This window comes from Elephas maximus, chromosome 16 (assembly GCF_024166365.1).
Source record: "Elephas maximus indicus isolate mEleMax1 chromosome 16, mEleMax1 primary haplotype, whole genome shotgun sequence".
NCBI lineage: Eukaryota > Metazoa > Chordata > Mammalia > Proboscidea > Elephantidae > Elephas > Elephas maximus.
In genome coordinates this window covers 17,713,422-17,738,363 of record NC_064834.1, presented here as the reverse complement: position 1 = coordinate 17,738,363, position 24,942 = coordinate 17,713,422, and the positions used below count along the sequence as shown (strand labels likewise).

The 24,942-nt window shown below is 42.3% G+C and overlaps 1 protein-coding gene across 1 annotated transcript; it reads right to left on the bottom strand.

The window, feature by feature from the left end:
* Positions 1-14: 14 nt before the first annotated feature.
* SAR1A (secretion associated Ras related GTPase 1A) lies at positions 15-18,243 on the bottom strand. Its single transcript, XM_049855831.1, has 7 exons — positions 18,139-18,243; positions 11,555-11,628; positions 11,311-11,430; positions 10,808-10,873; positions 7,160-7,263; positions 3,676-3,807; positions 15-2,468 (listed from the first exon to the last, which is right to left on the bottom strand). The coding sequence occupies exons 2-7, from the start codon at positions 11,610-11,612 to the stop codon at positions 2,352-2,354; spliced, it is 597 nt and encodes a 198-aa protein (XP_049711788.1). The 5' UTR covers positions 11,613-11,628; positions 18,139-18,243; the 3' UTR covers positions 15-2,351.
* Between the last annotated feature and the right edge of the window lie 6,699 nt (positions 18,244-24,942).

Below are 24,942 nucleotides of genomic sequence, written 5' to 3'. Positions count from 1 at the left end.
ACACAGAGAGCAAATCTGTTTTAACTTTTTATTAAAATGCTCAGGATACAGACTTTCTTTTGTAAATGACTATTTGACTTTTCCTGAAATAGGACATGTATGCACTCTGATAAAACAGAATGAAAAGTCTCAATTCCTGGGAGTTCCTGTGCAAAGCTCTGGTCCTTAGCCTACGGCGCAGAGCTCCTCGCAGCTGTTTGTTTCAGCTGTCTTATTATAGGAATGGTGTTCAGTGGGGCAAGAAACAGACTGGTGCTACTTGACTTTTCAATCCCTCTTTCTCCAGTGGCCAAAATAAACCACTTTCACAAAGAGCTGCCCTATCTAGAATCCATAGTGATTAGGGACAGATATGGGGGAAAACAAACAAGAAAACTAACACTGAAGCAACCATACTTCTCATGTCTCTGGATAGTGAAGTACGGCTAACCCTTAGCCAAAGGAAATATATAAAGGATGTAAGTCAACTACGGAGTTCACTCACCATCAGCTAGATTTATTCACATGAGGCTTTTAATCCCTTCCCGAACCAACAGGATAGACTTAATCCAGCTATGCCTTGCTAATAAATGAAATGCATGCTCTTCTCAGACTTTCTCATCAAGTCTCTGCATTTGGTACCTGGCAGTGAAAAAGTATGCTTTCCCAACAGGTCCAACTGAAGACTAAGAATGAGAAATTCAATTAAGAATGATTCTCATCCACAGGAGAATGTTATCCACACTTGCCTACCTTTACACCAGAGCCAGGAGTTCACTGTTAATCCTCTCAAATAAGCTCCGACATCACAATTCTCAATTTTGAAGAAATTACTTCTAGCCTTTCATTAAAGAAAAAATAAGTAGAGATATCCTCCATCTTAAGACCATCTCCTACCCTTTCATCTTTCACCCCCAGGGTGGAATACAGCTTAAGATCGTGAACATTCAGTTTCAAACAGGGCACTAGGAGAAGCGGAACGCTCTGAGAACAACCCTCACGCACGCTACCGGGGGTGCTGATGGGCGGACGCCGGCTGTTCACTATCTGACGATGAGCCACGCTGGCTCAAAACGAACAGCCCTACACAAAGGTCTTGGATTAGTGTTTGCCCCAGTTCTGGATTTGGAGAAAGGGCAATTTCACACCAAATTAAAATATATATGTGTCTGGAAAAGCTACAGATGTTAACCTTTACTTTAAACACACACACAAATAGGTAACTGATAAAGAGAACAGGTGTAAGAAAAAGACTGCATTCAGGAACAGTGCAATAAAGAGACCAAATTCTGGAAGTGGAAATTTTAAAGCCCTACTGAGTAAATCTTTCCGAGATTAAAATGTGTAACAGTACCCTATTTGAAGTCCTCTACTTAGAGAATTAAAAGCCCTCAAGCCGTTAACTTTGCTCTGTGTGACTCTCCTAGTCAGAAAAACCTCCCCCCAGAATCTGTGCAAAAGTAACTGAGACACAGCTGCAGCACGGGAAATGGGAAAGTAATCTCAACTCTTATGAAGCAAAAGTCACTTTTTATAACTGAAAATGAAAAAGGAAGGTGCTACAGACACGAATGAAATTTCACAACAGTATAAAAGCGAACACTGGCTGAAATCTGTAACTTTATAGGTAAAAACAATAAAGATAACCCACTCTATACTCAACCCCTCCTCAGTGAGCAATCACTGTACGCTCCATGATGAGGAATGAGCCCTGCTCACCACACTAGAAACCTGCTGCACCTGCAGGGCCAGGGGGCTGCCGCTTCTCTAGTTATCTGTGCACAAAGTGATGGCAGTTACTGAGACAGGGGGACTCGGGGGCGCCCCTCACCAACCTGCTAATTCAACAGGAGTAAGACCACCTAGCTGAGCTCTGGTCTCCAATGTGTATCTGTTCATAATTTTATGAATATCTATATGCCATTTTATTTACTAGATTAAAAAAAAAAAAAGAATAGAAAACTCTGGACCAAGTAAATTGTGAACTCAAAAAGTTAGGAGGGACACCAATTACATTAACAACACTTTCCTTAAAAAATAGAATCACTTTCTTTTTAAATCAACCACAGTGGTGAGACGTGTTTTTCTTTTCAGGTGCCCCATGATGGCACGCAGCTTTACCCAGCAAATCCTGCCAGCTTCCAAGTCCTGGGACGCTGACCTGCGCCAGCACGTGGGGCACCATTACCTCCCGACAGTGTGGAGAAGAGCACATGTCACCACTGGGCGATGAGAGAGCTGACAGACTCCTGGCTTCTCAACGCCAGACATGGTTGGAGAGCTTTCCTTGTTCTATTAGAAAAGTTCATGAGGAAGCTGTGAATAGGATCAGTCCAGAGAAGTAAAACTTGTTTATTTTCACTGTCCAAACATCAGTCAATATACTGGGAGAGCCAGCGGAAACCTTCGCCATAGCCTTGTCTCTTGAGCACACTGCACATGAACACTTCCATGGGGCGGGCGTTCAGCTCCTTCAGGGTCACGTTCCCCTAATGGAGGCAAACCAAGAAAGGGCCGTTAGCACCTCTGTGGTAGAAAAGCTCGAAAGGATGATCACTAAAATCAGTTTCTTCGTTCCTCAAATACAAGTAGGGATTAATTACGGAAACGTGGTCAAGGCCATACAGACAGATGACTTCCCCGGGCCTCACGCCTTCAGGACAGAATAAGCAGCACAGTCCTATTCCCAGACTCTTTCTCCAGGAAGAGCGTTTGCTTTCAACACTCCGACATTCATCTAGATAGTCATGGCGGCAAATCAAGAAAGAGTCCGCTGGGACCCGTGAAACCAGCGTGCCCTTCAATAGACAAGAGAGGTCTCGGACTTTTTTAGAAATAGACATATTCCCATTTAACACGAGTATGCAGAAATATACACTGATAATGGGTTGCACTGAGGAAATTAAGGAAGATTTCATGACACAACACTCATTTAGAACAGGGGAAACTAAATGAACTAGAGGAAACATTTCTAGACAGAGGGAAGACTAAGGAATCAAGTAAAGAAGTCAGAAAGTTATCACAGATCACAGAGAAAGAAGATTTTAAAAGTGAAATATGCTAGGACCCCAAAGGGAAAAGCCTAGAAGGATTCCTGTGAAATTACAGCTAACCCAGGTTTCTCCCTCACACACCGGCCTTGCTGTAACAGACGGCTCCTCCAGCCGGAGACTAGGTTCTACTTCTGGTTTTGCCACTGACTTGCTGTGTAGACCTGAACCAATCACTCTCTTAGAGTTTGTTCATCTGAAAAATAGAGACAGCAGTCCTACCTCCCTCAGTAGGAGCACTGGGCCTGGGTCAAGTGCTTTCATTTCTACTGCTTGCAGAGTTTTACAAAATGACTACTCTTCTTCATAACCTGAATTCTCCAGTCAAATAATATTGATTTCTTGCTAAGAAGAGCTCTTTCTAGAGATTTCTCAGAATCAGATTTGAAAGGTAGTCAGAAAAAGTCTTGATTACTACAATAAATGGCCTCTTGTACCATTTCCTTCATCCTCAAATACCTGAGAATATATCTCAGTAGATAACAGAAAGAACATAATGCTGCCTTCAGAGAGCTTACAAAATACCCATAGTAAAACCCTAAACCCATGTAAACTTTTGAAAAGTACAATCCAAATATCAAAACATGAACGTTAGCACAGCGGTGAATGTCCTTTGTAACATGTCCCCGGAAGACTTTTCTCTTACCTTCCCTGTGGTCTGTCCATAAAGCCCAAATATCTCACGGAGTTTTTCTTCACTGATTGCATCTGCTCTGTCAATTTTGTTACCCAAGATAAGGATTGGCACATTGGATATTGTTTCATCAGTCATTAAAGCCTAAAGACAAGATAAAAGAGCCAAGTAAGGTATCCACAAAAGCCTACCAGATAATGAAAACAATTTTGACTTCTATTGTCTATTAGGTATCAAATGTAAAGGGAAAATCTGATAATCTGAGTGATTAACTAAAAGTGAATCCTCACATTATAATGTCCTTGACATTAGATAAAAATCTCCTACCTGCCTCAAAACAATTGTGACTCAAGGCTGTGTATATTTACAAAGCAGAACTGCCTCAACCTTAACTTTGAGCTCAACTGCTCAGCCACAGACCATCCTCAGAACAGTCCAGAAGAATGAATGCTCTGGATATAGAGCCTTGAAGAGACTACAGAACTGCCCAAGTGTTCTCTGAATGTCCAATGTGTGCAAAGCACTGAAGCACCAAAAGGGATACAAAAGGAAGGGTAAGACACAGTCCCTGTCCTCAAGAGAGCCTGACTCTATATTCAGACATATGCTAACAGAGCTTAGTAAAAACACAAGGTAGGAGATGCCTGGCACAATGACTGGGAACAGAATATGAATACTAAAAAGTTTAGGGAAATATAACGTCAATGTGGGCTCAAAGAAAGTCTTAGCAAAGATGTAGAGCCTAAACTATGCTCTGAAAGAAGGGCAGGATTTGGGTAGGTAGGAAGGAGAAAGAAGAACGTAAGTAATGGCTTTGCAGTAAGAAAAGCATTTAGGAAGTCTGATGGAGTACTGTCTGGCTGGATTAAAGTATTCGTGCTGCCATGTAATGACGGAGTTAATGGGCTGGTTAAGGATGAGCCACACTGTGGTGCCAGTCTGACAAACTAGCTGCAATGTATCTCAGAGACCCCCCAGCCTAGAAGTTACTGCACAGGTACAGATAGCATTTACCTGTGATGCTCAGGTGAGAGACGACCATCTAGTCCAAGGCAGCAGCACTTAACGAATAGTGCAGGAGGCATTTTGGAGAAAGCAGTGAAGGGACATGATGTTTAAATGATACGGCGGACAAAAGGGGAGTCAAAGCTGGCAGAGTTCAAGCCTGGGAATCTAGTTCTCGCTAGCAGGAAAGCAGAGCTGAAGGACTGTACTTTGACCATCGTGAATTCCAGGAAATGTCAAACATCAAAGTAAGGAAGTCATTCACTCATTAAACACTGACAAAGTGCAACTGTGTGTCAGATGCTTTGCTAGGTGCTGGAGATTCAGACAGAAATGACACCAAGTCCCTGCCATCTAAGTTTACTGTCTGGTAGAAGACACCTACAAGAAAAGGAGTAAAGACAACAGACATTGGTAAGGTGGGGAAAGCTAACACAGACTGAAAGGTCAGGGAAGACTTCGTAGAAGTGGTCACACCTAAACTCTGAGTTCTCTTAAAGGACAGGAGAAAAAGCCAGACAAAAATAGATATTTGTGCATATTCAAGGAGGGCAAGTTGTTCTCTATATTTGAAATGTAGCTCAAGGTAGGCAATAGAGAAAATGAAGCTAAAGAAATAAACAGAGAGAAGACCATGAATGATCTTATGTGCTATGCAAGAGATTTACAGATCTTATCTGGAAAGTGACAGAGAGATTAAGTAGGGCAATGAAAAGTCTGAGACAGTTCCTTCTAGCATGGCACAGAGGTGGGGGGGGGCAGGGAGTGCACACTGAAGGCAGGGAGACGAAGTGGAGACTGTGCCAACAGGTGAATAACAGGGGCCTAAAACAAAAGAGAAGGGCAGGGATGGTGTGAAGCAGAAAGAATCAGATATTAAGGAGTAAAAGAGACTTAACATCTAAGCAAAAATTAATGGAGAAGGGAAATTCAATAATCCCTTATAGTAAATGGGTAGATGGTAACTTACTGGGGGTGGAGGAGAGGGCAAATGAAAGATCCTCTCTGGGTCAGCATGAGGGTGTACAGACAGGATGCCCCAAGAATATTTAGGGGTTGATGACTGAATGGTGGGTGGGTGGGTAGGGAAGGGTTTGGCATGGGATCCACAATAATTCACAGGTCTCTGGACTGGAAGTCCAGGTAGATGGTGGGGGAAGATGAATAGTTCTCTTCTGGGAAAACAGAATTGATGGTGGAGTTGTGTAGTAGGCAGCTTTATGTATCAGGCTGAAGCTCAGGAGAGAGGTCTAGACAACAGAAATCCACTTGGGAGGTATCAGCATGTAGATGGTAGATGAAGGAATGGGCGTAGATGAGATCAGCATGGGACAAAGTACAGACCCTGAGAAATACCGACACTTAAGGGCTAAGCAGAGAACAGGTGCTTGTGAAAGAGACTGAAAAGTATCAGCCAGAAAGAGAGTACCAAAATGAAAAGTATAAAGGGGAGTTTAAAGAAAGAGGGAATGGCCAGTGGCAAGAGGTCAAGTCAGGTAAGCACTGCCCTACAGGCAATTCTATATGGAACTACAGCTGTAGATTCAAGGAACAAACAAACTTGAGACAGGTTCAAATGCAGAGGAATAGGAATGCAGAGAGATAGTAATACATATCAAAGAAAAAGGAGGAGGCATGGGGTAAAGGAGTGGGTAAGCGTAGTGCGGACGACAAAGACAACATTAGAGAAATAGTAACACCAAGAGCAAGAAAATGCAATGCTGGGAAGGAGAAACTTGAAGCAAGTCCTTGATAGTATCAAATGGTACACAGACCAAAACTGAAGGCTAAGAAGAGACTATTAAGGCCTGGCAAGCCATTCAGTGGGAGGGTGGTTAGGCACAACCGAAGAACGTAGATGCAAAAACGTAAAGAACTCTAATACTGCTTTTATGGTTTCACTATGCCAGCACTACATAAAGAGTGACCATACATGATACGTGAACAGGAGTGCTACTAACTATGCTGGGACTACAGGCATAAACCGGAGATTGTTCTGCAGAACTAGGACATACAGTCACCCTCTGTTGTAAACAACATAGTTAACTGACTCAAGTTCAAGCTGAGCTTCCTCAGGACATTGAAAAGCAATGACTTAGATTTTGTTGTTGTTGTTGAGATTACACACAGCAAAACATGCTCCAATTCAGCAGTTTCTACATGTACAATTCAGTGACACTGCTTACATTCTTGAAGGTGTGCAATCATTCTCACCCTCCTTTTCTAAGGTTTTCTCCCTCATTAACATGAACTCACTGCCCCCTAAGATTCCCATCTTTTGAGCTGCTGTTGTCAGTTTGATCCCATATAGACAGTTCTTAAAACAGCATAATGCTCGAGACAGACATTTCAACGTCTTAGATTTTTAAACACTTTCTTCCTACAACTAGGACTTTCACCAAATGTCAACTGGGTGATTAAGTATTGGCACTACTCAGCCGTATTCCTTAAAAGAAAGAGAAGCCAGGAAAAGGAAAAAAAATAAACATACATTAAGCTCAACTTTGGATTCCATGAGACGAGAGTGATCTGCACAATCCACCAGAAAGACAATTCCATTAATTGCCGGAAGGTAATTTTTCCAAACCCGACGTGCTAAAAAACAAAGTTTGTAGTTGCATCAATTTAAAACGTGTGTGTGAAAGAAAAACCAGACTTACTGGCCTGACAGAGACTGGAGAAACCCCAAGAGTACGGCCCCCTCACTCACTTTTAGCTCAGTAATGAAGTCACTCCTGAGGTTCACTCTTCAGCTGAAGATTAGATAGGCCCATAAAACAAAACAAGACTAAAGGGACACACCAACCCAGTGGGGAGGACTAGAAGGCAGGAGGGGACAATAAAGCTGGTTAATAGGGAACCCAAGGTCAAGAAGGGAGAGTTCTGACATGTCGTGGGGTTGGTAGCCAATGTCACAAAAAAAATATGTGTACTAATTGTTTAATGAGAAACTGGTTTGTTCCATAAACCTTCATCTAAAGTACAATTTAAAAAAACGTGTATGTGTATACATATAAAATGAATAGCCTAATGGTCTATAAAATGGGCAAATACTGGCCAAGTTTCAACAGCATTAGATTGCATATGGATTCTCCAAGTCCTAGCCAGTATTAAGTTAGAACCCACCCAAAACCAGTGCCGTCGGGTCGATTCCGACTCATAGCAACCCCATAGGACAGAGGGTGCCAACTGATGGCCCATGAGCTGAATCTGTTTTTTTTTTTTAAATATGAAAATTAGAACTTCTGCCTTCCTTGAAAAACTGCAACATTTGACAATTCCATGCCTATATACCCACATGCCAGTAATCAGCTGGAACTGAGCGACGCTGTCCCTTTAGATGAGATCTGAGTTTTTCCATTTGCCCAAATTTCCACCACCCTCTACTGTCTTAAATGCAGTCAATGTCACTCATTTAAATGACCTGTCTCACCCTGAGCCATTTTAACTTGCAACCCCTGTGTTAGAACATCAGGATGCAAAATGCTGTCCCTGTAACTTTAGTCCGTAGTTTCTAACCACCAGTGTGTGGGTGTGCTGACACACTCACTCCTTCAGCCCTCAGGGCACCGGGCCAGACAGGTGGTTGAAGCCTCCAGGCCAGCCACCTCAGCTTCCTGTATTTTACCCAATGTGCCCTATAAATGTTATTTTTAAATATGTGACATGAAATGATAAAGGCTGGGAAGCAATGCTTTAACCATATTGTTATTTCTAAGTCATTCATTTTTAATTCTCTCAATGGGATGAATAAGAAAGCACCTCTACACTAAACAATTCATGGTCACCTCTGAAACGTACAACTGGAGAGGAAAGGCTGGGAGAACTTTTCCTTTTCGTAATTCTATACTGACTGAATTTGCTACAGTTAGCCTGTACTGCTTTTATAAATTTTTTAAGTTATAGAAGTAAAAAACAAAATTTTGAGATCTACAGCATTTTAGTAACTTCTGTAAAATGGTGGCTAGGTTGTTATGAAAGTGTTTCTGTTAAGTAAGTTTTCCTAGGTCAAAAAAACAAAACTATATACATCGACATACTTCCCTTCTACTCTAACAAAGCCTGAAGCTAAATTTATCACACCAAACAATTGACAATTCCCAGTTCAGATATCCAAAAACATTTACTCATTCTGCGTTCCCCAGTTAGTCTCAATTCAGCTTATCCATGTTTTGTCTTGCTCTGAATTTAAATTTGTAAGTAGTCACAAATCCTTTAGGGAGACAAAAAGACATACATCCCTTCCCACCAAATGAAAATAACACAAACACATACTAGAAAAAGACAAGATCACTGATAATTAACTCCACCAAAACATACCCACTGTTAATATTCTAGTGTATTTTCTTCTAATCTTTTCTATACAGATATTTTATGTGACTGTGATCATACTTCATATATAATTTTTCAAGATATAAATATTAAGTGAATAAAATAAATCCAATATGTCAAGGAAATCACTGATTATAAACTAGAAATTGCCAATATTCTATTTTTAAATGTACTATATTAGATTCAACCTAATATAATGCTCCAAAAATAGGCTTCTTAACAACAAATGAACAAACCTGACGGAATCCCAACAGTTTATTTTCCTACCTTCCTAGAATATTTATTCCCACACTGTGATGGTAAAAATTGTATGTCAGCTTGGCTGGGCCATGATTCTCAGTGTTTGTATGTGATCACTTCCATGATGGAATCTGCTGTGAGTCGCCAATCAGCTGAAAGGGAGTTTCCTTGGGAGTGTGGCCTGCATCCTAATATAAGCAGATATTCTGGCCTTTTTTGCTCACTCTGGATCCTGCAGCTGCCTCCTGTTTGTCTGACCTCCGGTTCTTGGGGCTTGCGGTATCAGCTTATCTCCCAATCTTGGGATTCGTCAATCTTCACAGCCTGTGAGAGGAAGCCCTATTCTCCGACCTGCCGATCTTGGGTTCACCAGCCTCTGCAGCTACATCAATCCAGAGAAGCCTCCATCCTGATGCACGGGCCTGGGATGTTCCAGCCTCTACAATCACGTGAGCTGTTTCCTTGATATAAATTTCTCTCTATATATATTTATTCACTTTACTGGTTTTGCTTCTCTAAAGAACACAGCCTAAGACACATACATGCCTTAAATATTTTACTCCTAAGCCTAGAGTCTTGCCAAATGTAAACTGAGTGTCATCAGGTAAAGATGTCCCATTCTGAATATCTCTAAAACATATACACTACGTCTGAACAAGACACTGATAGAAATCTGGGAACAATATGGACACAGCCTGAGTAAGGCAAAAAACGCTTATGACGAGAGTAAGGAGGTGAAAGAAAATGTTCCACCAACTGCCCCAAATGGGCAGAGTACACAAAATATCAAATTAGATCAGAGTAGTCACAAGGAAATGACACAACGTTGCTATCCTACATACTCCCACTCCGCTGAATAAAGGATACTAAAGAGATATTATGCTAACTAATAACTAGATAATGCTGATGAAGAGGAAAAAATGCTATAAAGGACACTGGAACAATTGACAAAAAATGTGTATACACTATAGGGTAGATAAAAGAAAAACTTCCTGAATTTGATAATTACTACGATTATATATGGGGAAATTCTTGTTCACAGGAAACACACAAGAATGTATTAAGGACATGATGTACTCAGAAATGGTTCAGAAAAAATAAATGTGAATCTGTACCATATATATGTATACACATATATATATAATAGCTGCCGTCGAGTTGACTCCAACTGATGGTGACCCCATGTGTACAGAGCAGAACTGCTCAGGGGATTTTCAAGGCTGTGACTTTCCAGAACCAGATCACCAGGCCTATCTTCCGAGGCACCTCTGGGTGGGTTCAAATCTACAACCTTTTGGCTAGTAATCAAGCGCTCAACCATTTGTGCCACCCAAAAGCCCCCATATAGGGAAAGAAAAACTAATAAATTTGGGTTAAGGACATAGGGGAGTAGAGTTCACTGTTTTATTTTTGCAACCTCTGACATGTCTGAAATTACTTACAAGTAATAAGTGAATTAAACAACTTTGTTGAAGTAATAAGAAAGTTATCTAGAATGAAAGTGACTAAAGGGGAGCACAAAACCAACCCTACGCCAATGCCATCCTTCCACTCAACTGTCTCTTACCTTGCTCATGCCCACCGAGATCAAAAGTCGTAAAAGTCATTCCAGCAATTGTCAGTTCTTCTGATGCTGAAAAATTGTCAAGAAAGAGGAAAGAAATAAACTTCTCAATTCAACAAAGGTCTAGCTACCAGTACTGTAAGCAAATATCAATATAAAAACTTAATGAAACTTTCACTTGTAAAGAAAAGGGTACATAAGTGAAAACATTCTTAAATTATTCTAAAAAGCCAAGAATTTCTCCTCCTCCAAGGTGTCTGCTGCTCCTTAGCAGGAGGTTTTGGAGACGTGTCCTTTACAGGACTAATGAGAACAGAGAGTGACCAAATTCCAGAGGTTTAGATAGATGACTGTGTGACCCAAGGATGTCCGACGTGGAACTCTTCCAAGTGAGCTGTCTTTTGGGACATCAGCTAATAAGAGAATTGCATCAACTGGGGACTCATCCCCCGAACCTGAGAAAGACTTTCAAATATCAAAAGATCTGCTGGCATTTGCAAACCTACTTGGATGCAGTGTTGGAACATGCTGGCCCAGTCTATCATCTTTGAGCATGTGTAGAAGAGTGGTTTTGCCTGCATTATCCAAACCCAAGAATACAAGTTTTCCAGATTTCTTGTAGAGCCCTAAAAAAGAAATAAATTTAAATGTAATTTAGCTCTCTATATACCAGAGGCTGCTTGTATTTAAACTGTTTGAAGACATGCAAAAAGTTTTAACCTATGATATATTTCAAAAAAATGGCTTTACCTAGGAACTGGAGCACACTGCTGAAGCCATTGTAGATCCACTCAAAGATGAAAGACATTATTAATGCTTACTACCTGTATAAAATATGAAAGCACCAAACATTAGCCTTCTGAATGCCAGTACAGTTTTGGAGAGGTTAACTCTCATCCCCTGGCTCTGATGCATATTTACAGTCCCAGGTTTTCTGACATAAGAAAGCCAAGTAAAGACACTGATGATTTCCCTTCCCTCCTGAGACTGAAGAATTTTTTACCCTGGTGGGAACCCTTCCCGGTCCTCAGATCCGTAAAAACACTGGTTTTCTAATCTTCTTCAATAATCTATTATACTCAAAGGACTAGAAGTTAAAGATACACTTTCCTCTTTTACTGCATGATGCACTCTCCCAGGCAGCCGTCTATTCACATTGCCCAGACAGACCACTGCCATCCACCAATTAGCAATACCTCGAGGAAATTATGAGTCTCATCAATAATCTGAATCCAAATGTCACACAGATGCACTAAGTAGAAAATAATTAAAATCATATTAACCTACTCTTGTAAACAGCTCTAAAACATAGTCACCAAAGTTCTACTGGCTGGCACAATTTGCCCTGCTTTATTTACCCATGGTATCTCTTCTTAAATAATATTTGTTTAGAAACAAATCACCAACTTCACGTGGAAGGGAAAGAGACCCCGGATAAGTAAAGCATTAGTGAAAACGAAGAACAGAGTGGGAGGCCTCACTCCACCTGATTTTAGAACCTATTATACCGCCACAGTAGTCGAAACAGCCTGGTACTGATACAACAGATATGTAGACCAATGGAACAGAATTGAGAATCGAGACATAAATTCATCAACTTATGCGCAGCTGATATTTGACAAAGGCCCAAAGTCAGTTAAATGGGGAAAAGACAGTCTCTTTAACAAATGGTGCTGGCATACCTGGATATCCATCTGCAAAAAAATGAAATAAGACCCATACCTCACACCATGCACAAAAACTAACTTAAAATGGATCAAAGACCTAAATATAAAATTTAAAACAATAAAGATCATGGAAGAAAAAACAGAGACAATGCTAGGAGCCCTGATACATGGCATAAACAGAATACAAAACATAACTAACAACGTACAAACACCAGGAGAGAAACTAGATAACTGGGAGCTCCTAAAAATCAAATACTTATGCTCATCCAAAGACTTCACCAAAAGAGTGAAAAGACAACCTACAGACTTGGAAAAAATTTTCAGGTACAACATATCAGATCAATTCTCAACAACAAAAAGACAGATAACTCAATTTAAAAATGGGTAAAGGATATGAACAGGCACTTCACCAAAGAAGACATTCAGTCAGCTAACACGCACATGAGGAAATAATGCAAATCACAACTACAATGAAATACCATTTCACCCCAACAAGGCTAGCATTAATCAAAAAAACACATAATAATAAATGTTGGAGAGCTTATGAAGAGGCTGGAACACTTATACACTGCTGGTGGGAATGTAAAATGGTACAACACTTTGGAAATTGATTCAGCGCTTCCTTAAAAAGCTAGAAACAGAACTACCATAAAACCAAAAAAAACAAACCCAGTGGCATCGAGTCGATTCCGACTCATAACGACCCTATAGGACAGAGTAGAACTGCACCCATAGAGTTTCCAAGGAGCGCCTGGAACTGGCAACCCTTTGGTTAGCAGCCGTAGCACTTAACCACTACACCACCAGGGTTCCTAGAACTACCATACAATCCAGCAATCCCACTCTTTGGAACAGATCCTAGAGAAGTAAGAGTCGTTACATGAATAGATACACACACACCCATGTTCACTGCAGCGCTGTTCATGATAGCAAAAAGATGGAAGACAACCTGGGTGCCCATCAACAGATGAATGGATAAACAAATTATGGTATATTCACACAATGGGGAAACCCTGGTGGCGTAGTGGTTAAGTGCTACAGCTGCTAACCAAAGGGTCGGCAGATTGAATCCGCCAGGCGCTCCTTGGAAACTCTATGGGGCAGCTCTACCCTGTTCTATAGGGTCGCTATGAGTCAGAATCGACTCGATGGCACTGGGTTTGGTTTTCACACAATGGAATACTACACAACGTTAAAGAACAATGATGAATCTGCGAAATATTTCATAACATGGATGAATCTGGAAGGCATGATGCTGAGGGAAATTAGTCGCAAAAGGGCAAATATTGTATGAGACCACAATTATAAGAACTCAAGAAAAGGTTTAAACATAGAAAAAAACATTCTTTGATGATTACAAAGGTGAGCAGGGAGAGAGAGGGGTATTCGCTAACTAGATAGTAGACAAGAACACCTAGGTGAAGGGAAGGACAACACAAAATTCAGGGGAAGTCAGCATTATTGGACTAAACAAAAAGCTAGGAAGTTTCCTGAATACAACCAAACACTTTGAGGGACAGAGTAGCTGGGGCAGGGGTCTGGGGACCATGGTTTCAGGGGACATCTAGGTCAATTGCCGTAACAAAGTTTATTAAGAAAATGTTCTGCATCCCACTTGGGTGAGTGGCATCTGGGGTCTTAAAAGCTAGTGAGCAGCCATCTAAGATGCATTCATTGGTCCTAACCCACCTGGAGCAAAGGAGAATGAAGAACACCAAAGACATAAGGAAAATATAAGCCCAAGAGACAGAAAGGGCCACATAAACCAGAGACTCCATCAGCCTGAGACCTGAAGAACTAGATGGTGCCCAGCTACCACCACCGACCGCCCTGACATGGAACACAACAGAGAGTCCCTGACCGAGCAGGAGAAAAGTGGGGTGCAGACCTCAAATTCTCGTAAAAAGACCAGACTTAATGCTCTGAGACTGGAGGAACCCCAGAAGACACGGCCCTCGAACTCTCTGTTAACCCAGAACTAAAACCATCCCCGAAGCCAACTTCTTCAGACAAATAGTAGATTGGATTATAAGACATAAAATGACACTCGTGAAGAGTGTGTGCTTCTTAGTTCAAGTAGATACACGCAACTAAAAGGGCAGTTCCTGTCCGGAGGCGAGATGAGAAGGCAGAAATGGACAGGAGCTGGTTGAATGGACACAGTAAATCCAGGGTAGAAAGGAGGAGTGTGCTGACACAGGGATATCAACTAGGGTTACATAACAAAGTGTGTATACATTTTTGTATGAGAAACTAACTTTAGCTGTAAACTTTCACTTAAAGCACAGTAAAATATTTGTTTAACCCTTTTTGCAGATAGGAGCCCTGGTGGCGCAATAGTTTGAGTCCACTGGCCATTCCTTGGAAACTCTGTGGGGCAGTTCTAGCCTATGCTATAGGGTTGCTATGAGTCAGAATCAACTCAACGGGTTTGGTTTTTTTTTTTTTTTGCAGATACGTATCTCTATCTATAAAAAGAGATAACAATCACTATTTTAGAGAACCATAAAGAGGTAAGAGAATCTTTTCATAACATGAGTATTCAAGCACTAATACATTTTACAAATACATATTTTCTTGAAATAAGAATTCTTGTTCAGGACATAGTAGTAGGTTCCTAGCTAATAATTAAATATATAACTTAATCAGAACTGATATTACCACTTTTCCTACTATTTCCTATAGGCCTAGACAAAACAAAAGACCCAAGGCTATTATTAAAGACCTACACATTGGTAATAAGCAAGAAGACCTCTGAATGAAGTTAAGAGAGAAGGCTCTAGGGACATTGGTGGGTCTTTTTTTGTGTTTCTCAGAGTCAGCATTTCCTTGCCACACTGATTTTCTGCCTCAATGTCTCAGATACAACAGGCGCAAAAAAAAGATGCAACCCTTCACTCCTCTCCATCAGCAGGAACATTTGAATACAAGTTTTTATACCAGATGTGACTAGCTGTCATCAAACAAAACTTTCATGGACAGTGACCTATAAAAAGGGCTATCCACAAAAACCCACCTACAGTCTTCACTGAAAGAATACTAAATCAAAAAACTGAAAAATGGAGGGAGTATGTTAATTTTCTTTTTCACCCAATTACCAAGATTTCATTGGGCCTGCAGTCTGATCTATAAACTTTAGGGCCTGTTTAATGTTTATTTTCCATGGCTCTTATCATGGAGGGCCAAATGAGGCTAGGGAGTTTTGAGTGGAGGTGGAAACTGAAGGCAAAACCTAAAATGAAAAGGTATTAAATTTATTTTATTTTATTGCCCTTTTTAGTAACATCAAACTATACCTGGTAGGAAAAAAAGGGGAAAGGGGGTAAATCTAAATGCTAATGCATGCTAAACAACAGTTTTGTCTGGGACCTCAGTCTGCTCTTTAAGAAGTCCAATAACTAATGTTCCTGCACTTATGTTCCCATCTACTATAAAACCCGTTGCCGTCAAGTCCATTCCAACTTACAGCAACCCTACAGGACAGAACAGAACTGCCCCATAGAATTTCCAAGGACCACCTGGTGGATCTGAACCGCTGACCTCTTGGTTAACAGCTGTAGCACTTAACCACCATGCCACCAGGGTATCCATTTACATAAGTAAAAAAAAAACAATATGCCTTTCCTCTACAAGGCCCTCAAACCAGCCATCCTTCCACACTTTTCTCAGTCTATCGCTTGAAGAAGCACGCTCACCTTTAAAAAGCACCTCTCATTAAAGTCATTCCCACTCTGATCACTCCTTTACAACTCCTTTACGTAGTTATTTGTACTACATGGTTTTGTAGTCAATGCTTTATAGACTCTTTGTAAAACTTTACTACATCATCTTAGACGTATGTTTTTTATCTTCTCAACTAGCTGAAGTCTGCGCAGGTGACAAGAGGAAAAACCCACAATGATAAAGGATTTTCAATGCTAACCAAGCTACCTTGATTTTCCAATTTATTTTCCTTTGACATTCCTGCTTTAAAAACCCATTATTCCCTCCAAAACAATCTATGGAGAGTGCTTGAAGAAACTCTTCAGATGATGCTAAAAATAATAAAAACTCTTAAGGGACCCAAAGGGCTGGGTTGTACTGTTACCCAAAGTTAAGGAAATGGCCTTAAGGCTCCTCCACCCTTGAGATCTTATGATTTGCACCACCTCATCGGCAGTGTTTTAGTTTATACAGTGGCTGCACATTCATCTTATTTCATCTGCACACCAACTACACCAGGCAGGGATCCTTGACCTCGCTTAACAGAAGAGGATAATGACATTCCTAGGTGAGCTGACTGGTCTGAGACTGCCCAGCTAAAAAAGCAACAGTGTCAAGATTAAACCTTCATCTTTTAAATACCAAAGCCAAAGTTTTTCCTATTAATAGCACAGAAAATTCAAATCCAAAACACAAAATTTCTTAAAGAAAGAAAACTAAAAGTTCCTTGTCAGCAACTACACAGATTACAAGCCTCTGAAACAAACAAACAAAAAAAGCAAATCAAACCCATTGCCGTCCAGTCAATTCTGACTCATAGCGACCAATCTTCCTTACAACTCATCTCATCTTTTGGATGGTACTTTACTATTTAATAACATTCTACTGACTTCCTGTTCTTGATGCACTCCACCATCTTATCCACCTTAGGGTACACTAAAATATAAGGGCTTGAAACTACCAACAAACACACTGCTCATGTAAGCCAAATCAAAACGTGCAAAGCTCAGGACTAATAGATTCAAACGAACAGAAAAGAGGAGCATCAGGCTGACCATTAGCCAATAAAAAAAAAACCTCAGGAAAAGCTACCCTTCTATTTATGCGCTATTTCTTATATCTACTCAGAGCAGCTTTGGGACCCCATTCCAGGGCAGATTTGGGATAGTATGCAGCTGCCTTTTGGCTATAAAAAACTCTGTTTAGCTGGAGTAAATGTCAAAGGTCATCCCCACTGCAAATGCCACAACCTAAGCAGGTGGACTCAAGGTAAAGGAGAAAAGAGCAAGGGAAAATGTTAACGCAGGATTTAGCGCCAACCCTCAGAAGTTGCTCCCGACCCCTCTCGGCGACAATCGGGAAGGAAACACTAGCCTATACCAAACGCTACTAAGGGAAATTTTCCACGCACGAAGAAGAGAGGCAAGAAAGAGAGGAGTGAAAGGAGAAAATATGGGCTTCGACCCAGAGCACCAGAGAATACCAGGGCTGAAGTCGGGAGAGCCCTAGACCAGGAGCCAAGAGACCTGGTTGGAGCGCTCACACTTGCTAGCTGCCGGGCCTTGGCCAGTTCACTCTGCCTCGACCAGCCTCAGCCCCCGAGACTGTAAAACGAGAATAGTCACGGACTCCCCCCGCCCCGCCTCACCGAGGGCTGTGAAGGCTCATCCGAGACAGGGGACACGAAGCCGCCTCGTTAACCAAGCGCCCCTGGGCCGGCAGTCCCAAGACCCCGAGCGGAATACAGGTCTGCCCGATACCCCTCACGGCGGGCAGGGGACGAGGCCGACAGGGCCAAGTCGGCCCGTCCCCGCCCAGAACCAGCCCCGCGGCCCCACAGAACCGCCTGCGTGTCACTTCCCCCCCACAGCTCTGCCTGGGCCGGCCTCCACCCTGGCCCTCGCCGCCGTCCGCCCCAAACCCTCCGGCCTCGACTTCCTCCCCCGCCGCGTCCTCGTGACTCACGGCCCGAGGGGCTGCTCCGGCGTCGACCGGCCACTTCGACCCTGCCTCAGAGCACACAGAACGGCAATAACCCGGACCGCCAGCTACTTGCCGGATGTACGTAATAGCCCCTCCCCCGAGACTTCCGGGAGCGTGCTTACTCCCGCCCTTCGCTAGCGTCACGGCGCTGTGCAACTCGGTGCCGCCCTACCACAGACTCGGGCTGCGAAGGGGCGGGCCTAAGGCGTGACGAGACGGGCGCGAGGGTGAGCCTTGGGTTGGCCCCGCCTCCTCCTGTACGCACGAAACGTGGCAAAGCCGGGGCCTGGAGGGTAGGGCCGTGATCCTGGCACGCTTCCTTTGCCTTAGATGCTCGAGGATCACGAGTTGAAATTCAGCTGCGCTCCCAGACGCACGGGGAAAATCAGAAGTGGTGACGTTTGAGCTAGACCTTAGGTGGATCCCACCAGCCTTTCGCTTTGTCACATTTTCCCTGTGATAGCCTATTTTTCTGAGTAACAGCGATGTTTATGCCCCAGGTAGTGCACTGAATACTTCACATGCCTCGTCCATTTAACCCTCCTTGCAGTGCGGTGGCGTAGTGGTTAAGAGATATGGCTGCTAGCCAAAGGGTTAGAGGTTCGAATCCACCAGGCGCTCCTTGGAAACTCTATGGGGGCAATCCTACTCTGTCCTATAGGGTCACTATGAGTCAATGAGTCCGAATTGACTCGACGGAAGTGGGTTTTTACAGTCCCTGGAAGGACCAGTCCTTGGAGAAAGTAAGGTAGAGGGTCAGCGACAAAGAGGAAGACCTTCAAGGAGATGGATTGACACAGTGGCTGCAACAGTGGGCTCAAGCACAACAACGATTGTGAGGACGGCTCAGGACCGGCCAGAGTTTCCTTCTGTTGTACATAGGGTGGCTCTGAGTCGGAAGAGACTCAGCGACTCGTGATGACAACAACACAGTCCTACGAGGAGCCCTGGTGGTGCAGTAGTTGAGAGGTATGGCTGTTAATCAAAAGGCCAGTCGCTGGAATCCACAGCAGCTCCCTGGAAACCCTCGGGGCAGTTCTACTTTGTCTTGTGGGGTCACTATGACTTGGAATGACTCGATGGCAACGGCTTTTTTTTTTTTTTTTTTTTACGGTCCTATGAAACAGATACTATTATTATTATTATTTTACACATGAAAGAGCTGAAGTTCAGAATAGTTTACTAACCAAGGCCAAGGCTATAGAGCTAGGAAGTGGCAAAGCAAAACGATGGCCCCATTATACTGTACTTTACATGCATTTTCTTAGTTAACCCTGAGGACAGCTCTATGAAGTTGGTATTATTATTACTCCCATTTTACAGACAAGAATGGGAAGATGAATGATGTTTTCGGATAGAAAAACTCTATCATAAAGCTCTCAATTCTCCCTAAGTAAAATGGTAAGTTTAACAACATAAATTTAACATAACAAAATTATAAATGTAAAATAATAAATCCCAACAAAAGTACTAATAGGACTAATAAGTCATGTGTGTGTTTTTGAAATTATTCTATTTGTGCTAAAATTCATATGAAAATATAAACAAGAATATCCAGGGAATAAGTTCTGAAAAAGAAGAGTAAGGAGGAGGGAGTTAGCACTATCAGGTATTAAAACCTTATCAAACCAAAACCCAAACCCAAACCTGTTGCTGTCGAGTCAGTTCATACCCAGAGACCCTATAAGGACAGGGCAGAATTGCCCCATAGGGCTTCCAAGGCTGTAAATCTTTATGGAAGCAGACTGCCTCATCTTTCTCCAGCTAAGCGGTTGGTGGGTTCGAGCCGCCAACCGTCTGGTTAGCAACCAAGCACTTAACCACTATGCTACCAGCACTCCTTAAAATATATTATAGAGCCTCAGCAATTAAAACAGTTAGGTACCAGTGCAAGAAAAGTCACACAACCCAATGGAAGAGAACAAAGTCCAGAAATAGTTCCAACTACACGCAGAAATTTAATATACAATAAAAGTGGCACCTGGCAACTCCAGCAATAATTAGAGGGGGCTCAATGGTTGAGCTCACACCACCACCACCCCCTAGCCATCCTCTACCTCCCACCTTCATCCTGTGTGTTTTTGGAACTTAGTTTGAATCCTGCCCAGGCACTTAAAGGGGTCAGGCCCTATCTGAGACTTCTCACCGACCTTGGCTAAACCGGAGAAGCTGTGCTTATAGATATTTCTGTTTTGGAGGTGAGTCATCCACTGAGAGAGAGCTCTGTAGAGGTGTGTGGAGAGTCGAGAGAGCTATTTTGGAGAAAGGAGTGAGGTAATGGAGAAATGTACTAAGATAGCTACACCATTGTCTTAGGGTTCTCTGGAGAAACAGAACCAGCAAGACATGACATAGATACAGAAAGAGAGAAATTTACTGCAAGGGACTGACTCATGAAACTGTGGGGTCTTGTAAAATCTGTAGGTCAAGTGATAGGCTAGAGACGTCTGTTGGCTCAAGGGATTGTGGTGAGCTGGTAAATCCAAAATCTGTTATTCTGATGGCAGGCTGGACACTTCTGCTGGCTTGTATTCTAAGATTCTTCGGTCAGGTGACGGGAAGAGTGCAGAGTCAGGAGACAGAAGGAGTCCTACCAAATAATCTGTTTATAGTCTGAAGGCAGACCACACCTAAGGAAACTCCCCTTTCAACTGGTTGATTGTTTACATTAGATTACGTCATGGAACGTGATTGCATTATACTGCATCATGTCACATTATGGAACAGCAACTGGCTTAGTATTTGATCAACCCACTGGGAAACAGCTTCGCCAAATCGATGTGTAAAATTAACCACCACAACCACACCTGCTAATCTTAGAGGGACTAACAGGATTAAAAGAGGAAGCTGTTCATCGTCCAACATTAAAACTGTCTCCCAGCCCCAGATCACACTGTCTGTCCTACCCATTTAATATGTTTTAAATCTAGTAATTATGTTATGACTAGCACAATTACATGACTAATCTTTTTAGATGTTTTTGTTAAATGCACTAATTTGGTAAATGTAAACAAAAATATTTAAATGTAAACATTTAAAATATTTAAAATGTTCCATGATTTTTGTGACCCTGCTTTGGCATGTCTTCAATTCGACAAGTATCGGGCATCTCAAGAAATGAAAGTATCCTAGCCCTCTCTGACCTGGGAAAGGCCCAGCCTGAGAAAACTGAGGATGCCAACCCTCTCCTGTGCCCTGTGACTGTCTTCACTCGCTCCCACATCAGGCCTAGATACCAGCAAAGGGGCTCTCTACACACACTGTTGCTTTCTACCATTTCCCATCCATCAGAAAGGGACCTTGGGATTGTTCAGGCCAAAGTTCTCATTGACAGTCAGCAGCTGCCGGGGAGTGAAGGGGTATGGAGGAGCCAGCCACACAAGGCCACACAAAGGGACAGGACAGAGCCAGGACTCCAATCCCAATCATTTCACCCAAAGCCTAAGCCACTCTTCTGCCCAGGACTTTCCTGTTCTCTTACTGTACCTTGGTCTGACCTACTTCCACCTCCTCTGGAAAGCCCCCTTACCTCTCACACCCAAGTAAGCAGGAGGGGAGGAGCTCCTTGGTTGGATCTCCTTGGATTACCCTTGGGTATAGTCATAGTACCACCTCACCAAGTTTGAGTATTACCTGAGACAGTGTTTGTGAAGCACCAAATACAGGGCCTAGCACACAGTAGGAACCCAATGTTCCTCCCTTTCCTTTGTGCTGGGAGGTTCTTCCTTCTTATACAACCCAAGGTCCTCTTCCCTCACAGACCACAGGAACAACTGGGATTTGGTCTACAGAGAAATTTTTCCAGAAAAACATCTCTTCATTAATAGGTTAATGCCAAGCTGGCCCCTGTCCAGGTAGGGTGACCAACTCATCCCAATTTGCCCAGAACTGTGTGATTTTATAGTTGAAAGTCCCACATCCTGGGGAGCACCTCACTCCCTACTCCTGGGTGAAGTGGACTGCAGAAATCCTCCTCCTGCCTAGGCACAGTGGTGACTCAAACTGGTCTTCCTAAGCAGGGTAAAGGTCAAAGAGGCTAACCTACCCTACTTCTTCCCACTATCTAGGGGAAAAGAATTTGGTGATAGTAACTGTCTTAATTAGCTAGTGTTGCTATAACAGAAATACCACAATATGGATGGCTTTAACAAATAGAAGTTTATTCTCTAATGTAGTCCAGAAGTCCGAATTCAGGGCATCAGCTCCAGGGGAAGGCTTTCTCTCTCTGTTGGCTCTGGAGGAAGGTCTTTGTCATCAATCTTCCCCTGGTCTAGAAGCTTCTCTGCACAGGAACCTCAGGTCCAAATGACATGATCCTAGCATTGCTTTCTTGGTGGTATGAGCTCCTTATGTCTCTCTGCTCGCTTCTGTCTTATATCTCAAAAGAGACTGGCTTAAAACAGAATCTAATCTTGTAGATCTCATCAACAGAACTGCTGCTAATCCATCTCATTAACATCGTAGTGATAGGATTTACAACACATAGGGAAATCACATCAGATGACAAAATGGTGGACAATCCTACAATACTGGGAATCATTACCTAGCCAAGTTGACAGATATTTTTGGGGGACACAATTAAATCCATGCCAATAATGAAATGCCCTTTGGGGCTAGGGTTATGGGGGATTCATATTTGAATGCCTACATGTCTTTAGTCTGGTCATTGGGAACATCACAGACCCAAAGGTCAGCTGATGTAAAGATACATCTGTTCACATTATAGGGTTAACCCAACGCCCATAACATGCTACACTGATAATGAGATTAAGTTAATAAGAATTCCTAATTAAAAAGCATCAGCTGAGATCCGTAGTCAACTGAAGAAGGATCTAGGATGCAACAATAATAAATTTGGCGTCTATCAAATTGCGGAAATTCCAACTATCTCCGTGTATGCAAAAAAAGAAAAAGGGGGGAAAAACTTAAATAGTGGAAGCTTTAGAAAATTGCCAGGTATCATGTGATGGCTAGCCAGACTTAGTAGAATCCTGAACTAGAGTTCTCTACAAACTTTGGCAGTGAGCACGTTTCAGTTTGTGATACGAAGTTACGGTGATATTTTGTTATCATAACTCTTTGCCTCTAGGAAGCAACAGAAGAGCTTGCATTTTTGGATTAATTAATTCATACCTCCCCTCCTTTTATTCTCCAGCTTGCCCTCAGCACCCCAGCTAACCTAGACCACATGTCACATGGAGTGGGGTTAAGAATGTGCTCAACAAAGAAGAATGAAGAACACCAAAGACGCAAGGTAATTATGAGCCCAAGAGACAGAAAAGACCACATAAACCAGAGACTGCATCAGCCTGAGACCAGAAGAGCTAGATGGTGCCCGGCTCCAACCTATGACAGCCCTGACAGGGAGCGCAATGGAGAGCCCCTGAAGGAGCAGAGAGGAGGGGGGTGCAGACCCCAAATTCTCGTAAGAAGACCAGACTTAATGGTCTGACTGAGACTAGAAGGACTTTGGAGGTCATGGTCCCCAGACCTTCTGTTAGCCCAAGACAGGAGCCATTCCCAAAGCCAACTCTTCAGACAGGGATTGGACTGGACTATGGGATAATAAGTGATACTGGTGAAGAGTGAGCTTCTTGGATCAAGTAGACACATGATACTATGTGGGCATCTCCTCTCTGGAGGGGCGATGACAGAGCAGAGGGGGTCAGAAGCTGGCCGAATGGACATGAAAATAGAGAGTGGAGGGAAGGAGCGTACTGTCTCATTAGGCGGAGAGCAATTAGGAGTATATAGCAAGGTGTGTATAAATTTTTGTGTGAGAGACTGACTTGATTTGTAAACTTTCACTTAAAGCACAATAAAAATTACAAAAAAAACAAGAAAAGGCAAAAAAAAAAATGTGCTCAATAACACTTCTGTATTATCTCTTTTTTTTTTTTCCCAGTTGCCATTGAGTCCATCCCAATGCACATGTTGGAGGAGAACTATGCTCCATGAGGTTTTCAATGGCTGATATTTTGGAAGCAGATCACCAAGATTTTCTCCTAAGGTGCCGCTGGTAGGACTCAAATCTCCAACTTTTTGGTTAGCAGCCAAGTGTGTTAACCATTTGCACCATACAGGGACTTTATACCAGTTTAAAAGAATTAGGTACAGGTGGTGGCACAGTGGTTAAGAGCTCGGCTGCTAATCAAAGGTCAGCAGTTCAAATCCACCAGCAGCCCCTTGGAAACCATATGTAATGGTTTTACTCTGTTCCATAGGGTCGCTATGAGTCAAAATCGACTCAATAGCAATAGATATAAGTAATAACACGAGAAGACCTCCAAAACATATATAGAGTATAATCCCATGCATATAAAAAACAACTAAATTGTATATTTACATAAATCCAAATATATGTATATAGAGGCATAGAGAAAAATCCAGAAAGATTCATGCCAAACTGATAACAGCAATTAATCTCTAAGAAGGGATTGGGAGAAGAGAGTGGGAATGACAGAAGGCAATATGAACTGTTCCTGTATTTTTTGAAATTTTAACATTAGAATTTGTGTAATTTAAAAATAAGTAAGGCACAGGCCCATAAAACGAGACTAAAGGGGCACACCAGCCCTGGGACAAGGACTAGAAGGAAGGAGGGGGCAGGAAACCTGGAAATAGGGAACCTAAGGTTGAGAACGAACAGTGTTGACAAGTTGTGGGGTTGTTAACCAATGTCATAAAATAATATGTAGACTAACCGTTTAATGAGAAACTAGTTTGCTCTGTAAACCTTCATGTAAAGTACAATTAAAAAAAAAAATTACAGCCAAAAAAGCCCTA

Excerpts from the sequence above, each read along its gene's own strand:
- SAR1A (XM_049855831.1), bottom strand. The coding sequence starts at position 11,612 with ATGTCTTTCATCTTTGAGTGGATCTACAATGGCTTCAGCAGTGTGCTC. Across the intron at positions 7,264-10,807 it reads TCTCGGTGGGCATGAGCAAG|CACGTCGGGTTTGGAAAAAT; the intron begins GTAAGAGACAGT and ends TTTGTTTTTTAG. Across the intron at positions 3,808-7,159 it reads AATCCAAAGTTGAGCTTAAT|GCTTTAATGACTGATGAAAC; the intron begins GTATGTTTATTT and ends TCTTGTCTTTAG.